The 14475-nt window shown below is 35.5% G+C and overlaps 1 protein-coding gene across 2 annotated transcripts; it reads right to left on the reverse strand.

Moving 5' to 3' along the window:
• Nucleotides 1-267: 267 nt before the first annotated feature.
• On the reverse strand, nt 268-4970 carry LOC133316512 (uncharacterized). 2 transcript variants are annotated; one of them, XM_061518271.1, is made up of 5 exons: nt 4845-4970; nt 2785-3935; nt 2412-2652; nt 1570-1652; nt 268-476 (listed from the first exon to the last, which is right to left on the reverse strand). In XM_061518271.1, exons 2-5 carry the CDS (start codon nt 3910-3912, stop codon nt 405-407), a joined length of 1524 nt encoding a protein of 507 aa, XP_061374255.1. In that variant the 5' UTR covers nt 3913-3935; nt 4845-4970; the 3' UTR covers nt 268-404. The 2 variants fall into 2 exon arrangements, with proteins under 2 accessions (XP_061374255.1, XP_061374254.1); XM_061518270.1 differs by lacking the exon at nt 4845-4970 and adding an exon at nt 4546-4630.
• Between the last annotated feature and the right edge of the window lie 9505 nt (nt 4971-14475).

Raw genomic sequence — 14475 nt, forward strand, 5'->3', positions numbered from 1 at the left:
AATTTAATTCAAAAAAGAACTCAATTTTTTTAATTATTTTGCACACCTGGGAATTGTACCACAAGAAAACCGAACCATATGAACTGGTTTACTTGCAATTCGGTTTTTCTTGGTGCCGTTAATTTCAATTAAAAAGCAACGTGGTTTTTCTATTTGAACCGAACCATGCACAGTCTTATCTTACCTCCATAACTCTATTATCACCCTTCCTCTTATTCTCAATGGTGCAGCAAAAGAATAGACGTACAGCAGGCAAAAAAACGAGGACATCTCTAGCAAACTTTCTTTGAACAACTGGGTCAAAGTTCAGGGATAAAATTAACTGTACATAAACTTTGTTTCCCATTCAAGTTCACAAAACTCTTGCTTCCAAATCTTTAGATATAGCAAGCAAGAATCCATATTTACATTTTTCGTAAAATCTCCAAACATGATTCGTCAAGCCAAGGCCGAAAATTTCCGTTGTGGGTCACATTCTGCAAGAATGTATAGACAAAGTACATCAAGATAACTCCCATTACAAGTAATTCACATTAGTTAACAGAAGATCAATACAAGAACCCACACCATTGTGTTAGAAAGAACACATCTAAACGTGAAATCATGAATCAATGCTCCAAACGAACGAACAAATGTAATCTAAAAGACAGCATGAGAAAATAAAGCCCGAATGCCAAACAGAAGTCACCAAATCCATAAATACTACTAAGGAAAAAACGTTTGTCCTTTTAAAAGATATAACTTTGTGTTATTTTAGATGAAACGACATCATTTTGATGCATAATTGATGATTTTTTATATTCTCTCTCCTCCACTTTTTCAATCTCTTCCTAATTTTATGGTGGAGATAAAATATAAAAAACACCAATTATGCATCAAAATAACGTCATTTCATCTAAAATGGCACAAAGTTATATCCTTTAAAAGGATAAACATTTTTCCTACTACTAAATAGCCAAAATTTATTGATTATTTGCAAATGAGACACCACAAGTATATCCAGATCCAATTGCTACATATATCATTTTTTTTTATTTAGAATAATAACTAAAGAAAAATATTGTGGATTATTTGCCCAAAGGCTTTTTAGTCTAATGGCATTCTCTGACATTTGAGAAAAACGTGAGTAGAGATCCTTGTTAAAACTTGCTAGGTGTGGCCATGTAACACATTTTAACAACTTTCTTTACATATAGGATGTTACGATCCTACTCCAAGGTATGAGACTTTAAGTCCCACATTAGAAACATAAGGTTTTGGTGTGAGATTTATATGGATTTTGGGCTCTCCTACCTCACGAGCTAGTTTTTGGGGTGAGACTCTCCCAATATTTGTATCATAGGATTAAAACAATTACAACCAGAAAAGACTCTAAAATTGAAGAAATAAGAACCCATGACCTCCAAGTAAACCATAACCAACTAAAGTAAGTTAACTATCATCTCAATCAATCAAGTTGAAAACCAGAAACATAGTTTATCGAAGTACTGCTTCAATGGGCAAAATATTCTTTATACACATTAAAGATCTAAAACAGAAAAATGTTTGAACATGAACCTGTTGACTTACTTGCAACCAAAAAATGAATCCACGCAAGAGAAACAAAACCCTATGTGGTTGTTCCTTGAGTCCAGCAATTGCTTTTGATAGATCTGTACAATTATGAAACAAATATTTGATAGAGAAATGGCATCAGATTGAGCATAGACAGAGTTGTACAAGAACGAGAATAGAAGCACTTGAAAGTCCAAAAGAAGCAGAAGCAACCTAACAACTTGCACAAACCACAGATTTTCAGAAATACAATGAAATGATGTTAACATCAGCAAAGTCTAATCCCAAATTTACTGATTATTCAAAATCAGTAACAGTCCGTCACAAAAATCAAACCCTCTAAGCTAAAAGGTATATTATGGTATAACTTGATTAGAGAGAAATTGAAGGTTTCCCTACTGATAAATAATGAGCTCAATAATAAATTAATTTACTAGTACATAAGCAAATTAATTTATTCCAGAGGTTCTAAATTATTTTCATCACCCATGTTGTTTTGGTAATTACACTTAACCTCCTATATTAAAATTTCAGCTTTTCACAGACACCCCTGTTTATATTTTCAGAAGACACAAACAACCATTTCTGTACGATAAAAATACACTTATAATGGAGGTAATTGTAGGTTTATGACAAGAGGGATAGAATGTATAACTTGCTCTTAATTCATATAATTCAACCAAGTTTTGGTCAGTCCATCCAGAATATCAAGTGAGAGTGTTTAATGTTATAGGTGGAATGAATCAAAATCACTGAACCTTGACTGCATAGTTCAGATTAATCTTCATGCTACCATTTTTATAACCAAAAAAGGAATATCTGAAAAGTCAGAATGCTTGAGAAATTGCTGGACCTACCTGGATACAACTCAAGATAAGATTTGGTTTCACCATGAGTGTGATATGATTTAATCACCCCCTGACGAGTTTCTAGATGACGTTCCTTCGGCCTTCGTTGATGTAATTCATGCATAAAATAGTCATACTCTCGTTTGTCATAAGGCCTTTCAAGATATTCCATAAGTTTTTTCCTAAACTGAGAATGATCATAAGCAGAGAATTCCCTGCTGTGTCTGGGTTTCATTTCACTTTCAAACCACTAAACACACCAAAACATATCAAGAAGTTAAAAAATAATTGTTTCAAGATTGCTCATTACTGTGCATCTGTGTGAACTATGTTGCAGATTATGACTAAAACAGTTACACTGTTTGAAGTTAAAGACACTTACAGAAGAATCATATGTTTTTGAAGAAATGAATGGAGTGTTTTCACAAATTTCATCAGGTTCTAGAAGAATTAGATCTGGGTCAGAGGAATTACTACCACCCTCCATCTTGTTTATCTTTGAGATATTTCTGTCACGCATAAACACCAAATCGTCATCAACAACATCAGCAGAATTCAGGAATAGTTGGTAATCTTCATCAATGTCACACTGCACTTCGCGAGTATCAAATGCCTTATCACACTGCACTCTGGTAGTCTTTCCCATTAATTCACCACCCATATGGACCAAATTGTCATCATCTGTCCAAGAATTCAGGAATAATTGGTAATCTTCATCCACATCATCAAACTCCACATCACTGTGGCAACTCTTGTTAGGGACACCAGATACATCTTCATCCACATCATCAAACTCCACATCACTGTGGCAACTCTTGTTAGGGACACCAGATACATCTTCATTTGCCCTTTTATTACAATGTACTTTTTCAGTTTCCATATTTTGCTGAGATTCCATTGAGCCACCTGTCTGTTTTCTCAATGAATCAATCCCAGTATTTCCAACATTTCCAGTCTCATCCCTCTGTGTCAAACCATTTAACATCTTAGTGTCTAACTTGAGCCCATAATGCAACCTTTCTTCCTCTTCTTCTTCTTCTCCCTCATACCTTACGTGCACAAGCTGGTTTTCCACAAAGCACGAGTAAACATAGGAATTCCCTTCTTTCCTCAAATTTTCCAAGAACTTCTTATACTGAGGATCTGAATCAATATCATTGTCATTGTTGTGGCCGGTGTCCACAACAGCATCAGAACCATCAACATTATTATCAATGACAACATCAATATCAGAAAGGTAAGTATCCAAAAAAAATTTGTAGTCCTCATCTACTTCATCCTCCACCAAATAACCATTTTTTTCTGTTAAAACAGCCTTATTTACTTCACTCTTCACAGTTGTCCTTGTAGCACTGGCATTGCAATCATGCTTCAAACTGCCTTTTAAAATGATCTCCCTTCTCTTCCATCGTCTTTCTAACCTTCTTATTTTATCCTCAGAATCAAGATCTTTGCAATTCTCTCTCACCTGAGAATCACCCATGTTACTCTTGATTGAAGCACGCCCCATTTTCCCTTAACGAGAACAATGTCCTGCTTGGAATCAAGAAGGCCGTAAACACACACACACACACACAAAAATGTAAACTGATATTCTGTCGTTTGGGCTACTAATGGAAAACATTTTGCTTAGTGCATTATCGGAAACAAAATGTAATCAAAACGACAGATACAATAACAACAGCTTAATAAAAATATTCAGATTACAAGTTCCATTCTATAGACCAACCATATTCCCAAGGTGACCAAAACGTGTCTCTAGAGTAATTTATTTTTATTTTTTTCACGGGGCGAATTTGGAGTAGTTTTAAAGCAACTCCTTTGTAACTGAAAGGTCACCTGTTTGAATATTGGAAACAACCTAAATATGCAAGGGTAAAGCTATGTACAAAGATTACCCAGAACTCACCATCGCTAGTTGGGATTTATTGGGGAGTGGTGGTTTAGATATCAACGGGTGTCCAAAACCCAAACGGCCCCAACTAATCGGGTTTTGAGATTTAGCCTCTCCACCCTTCTCTGGGCGTAATCCTAAGATCTATACTAGACCAACGACTCTGGGATGATTAATCTATTTTTTAATACAATATCATGAACATTTAATGTATAAGAAGGTAATGAACTCTAGAGAGGATGTACTTACTTAAAAATTGGTAAGATGAGAAAGTGAAATTATCTCTTAGATTGTGAATGAACTAAGATCGTTCATTTGGTTAAATGAAATTAAGACAGAGAGGATGCACTAGACCGTCAATAAACAAATCAGGAATTATATTTCTTCACTCTTTATCATGCGCTCTCTCGCCGTGACATGTCAAAGTGATAAGATTCATTGTCAGCAAAACAAACGCATCTATTTCAAAGTATGGGTCATTGTCTTACAGTATCAGACATGTTCATATATAACCATGCATGCTAATGATCAACGGTGGTGATAGTTACCGGGAAGAATGCCGGCGGTGAAGACCTTTGGGGTCTCGAGGCTCCGGAGAACGTGCTGCGATCTGATTGGTCTGTTAGTTAATTGTTTGGTTGTGTGGATTTGGAGTGTGGAGTGTGAAAAGTCTCACTATCTAGTGGGCTGTATAAAAATGAGGTCAAATTTTAGGACTTAATGGATTGTGCCACGGGCCGTGGCTAAATTGACAACTTAACTCAGCGCATTGTTTATAGATAACTCTTTAAATGTTATGAGAAATGCTTTACCCTTTAAATATTCATTGTCAAAATAAGTTATTTTCAATGATATTATTTTAAAGCGAAAATCAGTTATTTTTATAATTATAATATGAGGAGGGTTATATTTAGGGGTGTTAACGGGCCGAGCCGAGCCGAGTTTTGGTCTTAAAAGGTTAAGTTTGTGTTTAGATGTGTCAGCTTAACCAAGCCTGTTATCTGTTATGAATATAATTATCGGCCTGTGGCCTAGCTTATTTACAAAAATTAAAAGCCTTGTTTAGCCTGTTTGCCTGTTTTAAAAAAATAAGACAACACAAATTTATCCAAATAAAATATACAATCAACAGCACTAGTAATTCCATAAATATTCATAAATTCAATGTATATCAAAATAGCATAATATAGAACAAAATCATTCAAAAAGTCTGTTTAACCAATAAAATGAGATGAAATAGATTGAGGAGAGAGAGAGTTATTACCAGTAGTACAAAAAATATAAAATAAAAATAAAAATTAATATACTAGACCAGCCTTAGAGGCTTTAAGGCCAGACTTTTAAATTGGAGCCTGAGGCCTTTTTATTAAAGGAGCTTTTATACAAGTTCAAGTCTGGTTCCAACAACCAACTTTAGACATTTAAGCTCAGGCCTTCACGAGCCGAGCCAAAGGCCTCTGAAAGGCCCCTGGTTTGTTTACCACCCCTAGTTATACTTACCACCAGGTAAGTTTACCACCCTTACAACCAATCTCCTAACTGTTAGATTAGAATTAAATCTAACGGCCCATAATTATCCTTTATAATCCTAATTTTTTTACTATTTCATTCTCTTTCTTCTTCACCTTCTCTACAACCCCCTCTCCATTCTCTTTCTAGGTCTTCCAATTGCACATGACAGATTGATAAATTCGTCTATGCTCTCTATCAAAATTGCATGTTTATTCTCTTTTATATTTAGTCAATAAAGACAGAAGTTTAATTATGATAAAATTTATAACTCTTCCATTCCCTATTTTCCTCAAGAAACAATTTCGTTGATACAACCTTCAATGATAGTAGTACACTGAATCAATTTTTAGTGATCAGCCAAAACATAAACCAAACCCAATTCAAATTGGAAAATTTTGAACTTGGTCAAAAGTAGATTCAAGTAACCCCTTTAAAATTTGAGAACCTTCTTTCACCAAAAAAAAAATTTGAGAACCTTCGGATCATCATCACGAGGTTGTAGGGTTTTTGCGATTTGATGGTGAGAAGAGAAAGCAAGCAGCAAGTGTGAGAAACATGATATTCAGATTGAAAACTATAAGAAAACATCATGGAATGATAACCGCAATCTTGTGAATAAGATGAGACGGTGGAGATCGGCGAACTTTGAGAGCGAAAGAGAGAGGGTTGTTAGACCCAGAGAGAAGGTGAAGATGAAATAGTAAAAAATTAAGATTATAAGGGATAATTATGGGCAGTTAGATTTAATTCTAATCTATCGGTTAGGAGATTAGTTGTAAGGGTGATAAACTTACCTGGTGGTAAGTATAACCCTCCCTTTATAATATATTGTAGGGATATATTAGTCTTTATAATTAAAATTTTTAATCTTATAATCCCAAAATGATGCCATTTTAAATTTATTGGATATAATTTTATCTTCAGTGAGTGTAGAAATACTTTTTCCGTATTTAAAATACGGTTTAATATTTTTGTTTTTGCCGCAAACAAATATTTTTTTAACACATTCACATAAAAAGTAAGTAAATTTCATTTTTTTTATGTCAGGGACCCACTCACTTTTATGTTAATATGATAGATTTTTTTCCTGCAGTAAAAATAAAAATATTTTTTTCTTTAAAATTTATAAAATATAACCTATTACTAAATAGGAAAAAATATTTCTATTTTTGATGCAAAAAATATTTATATGCTACACTCACATAATATCTAATATTTTTTTATTTGAAAAATTTATATTACCTTAACTTTGTATATCTTCCTTAGTTACTTGTTGCTCGTGGGATAAGATGCTTATTAAGTTTTAAAGTCTTCCTATTAATATTTTAAGATTATTTTTAACAATACTAAAGTCTTCTCATTACTTTTATTAAATGTTTATAATTACTTAAGAAAATAATAACAAATGTTTTTTTCAATTTAAAATTTATTAGAATATACATTTTTTGTGTGTTTATCTTCTCATATTTCGGTTAATATTATGGAAAAAAATAGAAGAAAGTTTTTTGTTATGATTAATTTATATATTTCTCTTTTATAAAATACGAAGAAAAATTAAAAAAAGAAGACTAAATCTAAAGTTACGATTATTTATAAGCTTACGCTTATAATAACGATTTCTAATATGGTATGTGTGCCTGATAGTTTAAAAAAAAATATGAAAAGATTATGAAAGCAAAAGCTCAAGTTTGAGTGTTATATATCATATCATATCTATCCCTTTTAATTTCTAAATTATTCATTTTTTATTTTCTTTTTAATCAATCTCAAAAATAATAAACACTTTTTAATTTTTTAAACGTTTCAATTGTTATTAAATATTATATTTTTATTACAAAATCCTTATTTTTGTACTTCCAAAATAAATTTTATTGTGAAAGAGGTAGGAATAAAAAAGCAAAGTGAAAATAAACCACTAAACCAGCGAGCAAATAAAGTTATTTCATGACTTTTTTGACAATGTTCTTTTCAATACTATTTAGAATTTTAAAAGACTTTTTTGAGATAAAAAATCTTATAGATTTTAAAAGACTATTTAGAATTTGAGAAGCTTAAAGACTTTTTTTACAATCAAAATTTCATAAGATTGAATTTTAAAGGATTTTAATAGAATTTATAAGATTTGAAAGGACAATATGGATTTATAAGATTTTAAAAAATCACATGAATTTTTAACAAACATTCAAAATTACAAGAGTCAATAAAAAAATAACAAAGAAATGCAATGATATTAGTAAAAAAAAGTAAAATATAATATAATTTTCTTAATTAGTAAAACATAATATAATCTTTAACAAACATTCAAAATTATTAAGCAATAACTCCATATATCTAAAGCTATACTAATCCTCCACGCATTAGCATTTTCTCATTTCTGCTCTTGGGATTGACCAATGGGTTGAAAATTATTTTTTTCATTTGGTATCAGAGCTATGCATATATGATTATAAACACAAATTTTTTTATTTATTAAAATAAATCTAAATTTGCATATAGAACCTAAAGTTCATAATAAAATTTCGTTTGAATTTTTTTGCAATTGATCTTGGAAACTTAGGGGTTTTGTTCAACGTGATGAGAGTTTTTTAACCATATATCATATGTATGTTTTCGTTGAGTATTCTAAGAAAATTTCGAATCTTAATTTATGGGTTTTATTACATAAAAGTAGAGAAATTTTCTCAAATTATTTTCAATTGATACGTTAAAACCTTAAATTGCTTTGGAGCTCTTGAAAAATAAGTCTTTAGTTATCTCTTGACACAAAAATTGTTTGAAATTATTTTCTATAGGGAATGAAGGCCGTAGCATGTGAGAAGGGAAAAACAAAATTTTTCCGCAAGCGGAATACACATGCATATCAAGATACATACTTTAAGACGTATGTCATACCTTGTTCGTGAAAAACTCAAGACGATCAAAGGTAGGTCTGAAAGGTTCAGACCCTCTAACGTTGATCCACACCACCTGCGTCTAGATACAGGAACTTCTTCCAGTAAAGCCGCCAATTGATCACCACAAAGAGGCTTGCTATTCGCTCAATGTATGATGAGAGGAGGCTATGTAAAAGTGTTTGGAAGAGTGAAGTTTTCTGAGAGAAAACCTCACAAAAGTGGCGCAGGAAATTAGGAGAGAATGGCTTGGTTGGTTTACTAAAAACCCTAGAAGGAACATATATAAAGAGGCGCACAAGAGGAGCCTATTTGTTAAAAACAAATCAGATTTTTAATCAATAAAAATTCCTTCCAAAAGGGCGCTCCATCAAAGAGAGAGAGAATAGGATTTGTTGCAAATCAAATCTCATCAAATATTGCCAACAACATCCTATCATATCTTTATGATATATTAGGTTCCAAACCTAATCAAATATCTGATCATAAATCATCATATAATCAGTTATATGGTGCGCCCCATATAGCCTAAATAATGACCAGATACATTTGAGTCATCAAATCACTCAAATATTCTCTCAACAGATTGTATCTTCTGGAGCTGATACTGATGACTAATCATCAGCCATATTAGCGCCCCATATCTCCTTGGATTATGTCCAAGAGATTTTCTCTTGATATGTTCCAACAAGATCTAATATTGTTATGTTCCAACAAGATCTTATCTTGTCTTTTTCAAACAAGATCTTATCTTATCCTTTTTCGTAATGAAACAATTTTCATAGCCAATTCTAATTTAATTATTAAATTAAAATATTAAAATATTCAAATTTAAACTTTCAAACATTCAAATTCAAAATTCAAAATTCAAATTCAAAATTCAAAATTCAAAATTTCGAATTCAAAATTCAAATTTCAAAATTCAAATTTCAAATTCAAAATTCGAATTTCAAAATTCAAATTCAAAATTCAAATTTTAAATTCCAAAATTCAAAATTTAAATGTTTGATAATTAATTAATTTAACTAATTAAATTAATTAGTAATGACTTGGACTATCCAAGCTCATTACATTAACCATGCGCCCTCCACCCCTTTAGGTGGAGTTCCAAACTACTTCTTGGGCTAATAACTATTATAAGACCCAATACTTTTAATGCTAGAGCATCTAGACAATTAGGTGTTTATGTGTGACCCATTAGGTCCAACATAGCCACTGACATAAATGGGCTTGGGCCCAATAAGTCCACAACCCATCTAATGACAACACAGAGCACTAGCAATGCTTTGTTGCCCCAGAACTAGTTAGATTAATGATTTGATCATCCTATTAAACATATTTGGTTGTCGTATGTTTGTCCCTTCGTCTCGGTTACCTTCCCATAAAACCTAGGGTAAAGAAACGTATCATCCCTTGCGGTTTAGGGTTAGCTTTTTATGAAATAGGGAGTCTTCAATTTACTGATTCTAAAGACAGATCATCTTATGATCTCTTTTACTATGCATAGATTCCCGAGTCACTGTAAATGTCATCCCGATTTCTCCGGTTTAAGGATAACCTAATCTCTCACAGAGATTTGACGAATTCCTTCAGCTTATCACCCTAGCCCTGTGCCCTATCAGGACAAGCCCAAGAGCATACCTATGAATCTCCATGTTTCAGGCAGACGAGGTATACAGTCAAAGCATGCCTTCTAGAACACAGTCTAAGTGATAACTTCTGGTCTAAGGAAAGACATACCCAAATATAAAGAGACTACTCTAATGATACTATCTGTGAGATTTCCTCATAGAGTCTCTTTGTGGGTCCGTTCAGTGCGAGCTATACTCTTATAGGTCCACCCACGACTTTAGCTAAGACATCTCCATATCTGTAGCACATGAGGTCTATACCTTGTATCCATATACAAGTAGATAAGTCATGCTAGTCTTACCCGAGATTATTGACCCCATTCTCAGTATCTCTAGACTAGGAACATAATATTAGGAATAAGCATCCGGTATTCTTGAATCATCATGATCGTGATCTCATCACAGATATTCAAGAGATACCTATTTTATTCCATGGGGTTTATCAAGTTATTCATAATATATTAACATTAATATCGAGACAGAATTATGAAAAAAAGATAAAGAGTGCTTTTATTTATTTGCGACAATATTAAAAAGGTCTACTACATCTATGTCCTTATTTAATCATAAGATTGTCTCTAGGACACCCAAATACTGACATCCCTCTCTGGCTGATTTGCTGGGCATAGTTGGCTTTTTCTTTTTAGGGGATTCAACAAGAATCCTCTTTCCTTTGGCAAGTTTCTTTTATGGTTGAGCCTCTTGCTCAGCCACCTGTTCTTCTGCAGTAGGGGTTGCATCTGTTTCTTTAATTCCCTCTCCTAGTTGTTGCCTAGGAAATGGTTGTTGTGTTCTTGGTAGTGGTGAAGAGTGAGCAGGTGATGGTGGAGGGGACGGAACGTCAGAGGACTCAGAAGTGGCAGAGCGACTTGGGGACGTCTCCTTAGCAGCTGGTGTAGGTTTTGACGTTCCTCTTATTTTCAGCCTTTTTGCAATAGGCTCATTGTCTTCACTATCCTCCTCCTTGTCAGAGAGAGTGATGGGCTTCTCAGAGGATGCCCCCTCTGGCCTTTGGGTGCTGATGAAGGTTCTCTTCAGCCTCTGACTGGAACAATCCCCCTTTCTAGGGGAGCTTTGGCAGGAGATTTCTTTTTGCCCTGTTTGCTCTCCGTAGCAACACGGGCTTCCTTGCTTTCAATGTATCCTTGGTACGGGCAGTTGGAAATGGTGGGGAGGTGGAGCACTTCCTTGATGGCTGCAGGGAAAATGATACTTTCTTTCCCCTCACAGTCACTTCATCAGTGGTGTACCCCTCAGGCAACCTCTTTGCGTGATACAAGAACTCAACCACTAAGGCAGTGTTGAGTTCTCGTACGTCTGTGGCGTACAACGTCCACCGGAGTTTGGTCAAGGCCCTCTTCATGAATGATTGAAGAGGAGCCTTGTCTTGCAAGAAGATATTTCTCTCTGGGTAGAGAGATACAACTTCTTCGGTGATTTCAGGTGCTTGGTCGCGGCTGGCCACAGGGGTTACAATTACTGAAAGTCTAGTCATGGTTATGGAAGAAGAAGAGGTTAGGGCAGAATGTAGGGACAAGGGTTTAATGAGAGCAAAAGTTTCTAAGTTAGCAGAAGATAGTAAGGCTTTGAAGGAGAAAGGAGATGATTTTAAATAGGCATGCAGAGGAGGGAATGATACCACTGCGTAATATTCCTGTCCGCATTCACTGTTTACCACTGCGAGATTTAAATCTCGGAAATCTTCAATCAATTGTTGTTCGGCTATCATCATACTTGCAATTCCTCTGACTTTTCTGCTCAAGGCATCAGCAACTACATTCGCCTTGCCGGGATGATACTTTAGTTCAAAGTCATAATCTTTCAGGAATTCCATCCATCGGCGCTGTCTCATGTTCAGCTCCTTCTGATCAAATAAGTACTTGAGGCTTTTGTGGTCACTATATACTGTCGTAGTAGCACCGTATAAGTGATGACGCCATATCTTCAAAGCAAATACGATTGCTGCCAACTCAAGATCATGAGTGGGATAATTCTCTTCATGTGACTTCAACTGTCGAGATGCGTACGCGACTGGTCTGCCATTTTGCATAAGCACACATCCCAAACCCATCTTTGAGGCATCACAATAAACTTCAAATGGTTCTTCAGGGTTTGGTAATGTCAGCACTGGGGCTGTCGTCAGCATCTTCTTTAACTCCTGAAAGCAAACTTCGCATTCATCAGTCCACACAAAAGGGACTTCCTTCCTTGTCAATCGGGTGAGTGGTAACACCCGCTTCGAGAATCCTTCAATAAATCTTCTATAATACCCTGCCAATCCAAGAAAGCTTCTTATCTCTGTGACCGTCTTGGGTCGCTCCCAGTCAACTACTGCTTTGATTTTACTGGGGTCCATCGCTACTCCTTTATCTGATATCACATGCCCAAGGAATTGAATCTTGGGCAGCCAAAATTCACATTTGGATGGTTTGGCGTATAGCTGTTTCTCCCGTAATATTTGCAGCACGATTCTCAGATGCTCCTCATGCTCCTCCTTGTTCTTTGAGTATATCAATATGTCATCGATAAACACGACAACAAATTGATCCAGATAAGGTTTGAATATTTGATTCATATACCCCATGAACACTGCTGGGGCATTTGTCAGTCCGAAAGGAATGACCAGGTACTCGTAGTGCCCATATCTTGATCTGAATGCTGTCTTCGGAACGTCTTCCGGCTTGATCCGGATCTGATGATATCCTGATTGGAGATCGATCTTTGAAAATACTCTTGCACCTCTCAGCTGATCAATTAAGTCCTCAATACGAGGCAGTGGGTACTTGTTCTTCACAGTAACCTTGTTGAGCTGTCGGTAATCCGTGCATAGTCTCATTGACCCGTCCTTCTTCTTCACAAATAATATTGGCGCTATAACAACCCTAAATATTGTCATCTCGCCTGGGCTGCCAGGGCTTTCCTCCGTTGTTTCCTCGCCATGGTCCAGTCTTTCCTTTATAACCATTCCCGCTAGCTTCCACGGGTTTCTTCTGTTGGCCAATAGCTTCCACTCTTCTGCATCGATTGATTAGGGTTGCAAAGTCACATGGGTCGTTGCCGGCTACTAGCTCAGCAATTCTGGGATTCAGACCCCTTTGAAACTTCGCCATCAGAAAGTCTGGTAAAGGCATTGCTCCTCTGTACGTTGCCAATCTTAGTAACTCATTAAACTTAGCATGATACTGGTCCACCGTCATCGTTCCTTGAACCAGTTTGTCAAATTCTCCTTGTTTACTATCCCGGATTGCCATCGGAAAGTATTTCTCCAAGAACATTTCCTCGAACACGGCCCAAGTTATAACCGCATTCTGCATTTCCAACGGTTGGGACGCATTCGCCCACCAGTGGGGAGCATCTCCTTCCAGCATGTACGTCGAGAATAGCACCTTCTGATCGTCGGTGCATTGGATAACTCGAAAAATCTTGTCCATTGCTTGCAGCCATTGTACAGCTGCCATTGAGTCAGGACTTCCTTGAAAGGAGGGTGGTTTGTGCTTTCTAAACGTCAACAGTAGTCCTTGGTTATCTTGACCTGCCGCACCGTTTCCTGGAGGAGGTCGGGGTCCTTCACCATGACCCCCGGCTCCTGTTCCCGAGCCGCTTGCTCCGTTATTGTTTGCATTAGCATTTGGGTTCCTTCTGATCTCATTCATTATATTCTGAAACATATCTCCCGTGTTGGTTTGTAATTGGGTGATGGTGTCCCGCAACGTGTTAATTTGTCCTTGTATATCTTGCGTAGGGGTTCTTCGTGGAGGCATCTTGCTGTACATAGATACAGCAAATGGTTAGTGTTCCATCCTAATCCGAAATTTTGCTCTGATACCATAAATGTAACACCCCAAATGTAAATACATATAGGGTGCACCTTCATCATGCATTCAACGCGCGGAAGTCTAAATTTAAACTTTACGAATGCAAATATCAGAGTGCGGAATGGAAACACATAACCATACTTATTCCATATAAAATTAAAAGCGTTAAAACGTCAATACAAAATAAATAACACTAAACATTATTTAATGTAATCCCAAAAAGATTAACTAATCATAAATAAAAACATAATTTATGCCGCATCATAAGCCCAGTCATAATGTGGTTGTGGTTCCTCTAGCCATTGTGTACTTAGTGCTTCATCGAAATCA

The sequence above is a fragment of the Gastrolobium bilobum genome, unplaced genomic scaffold (genome assembly GCF_033153095.1).
Source record: "Gastrolobium bilobum isolate Gb01-03AN ecotype WA unplaced genomic scaffold, APGP_CSIRO_Gbil_v1 utg53458, whole genome shotgun sequence".
NCBI lineage: Eukaryota > Viridiplantae > Streptophyta > Magnoliopsida > Fabales > Fabaceae > Gastrolobium > Gastrolobium bilobum.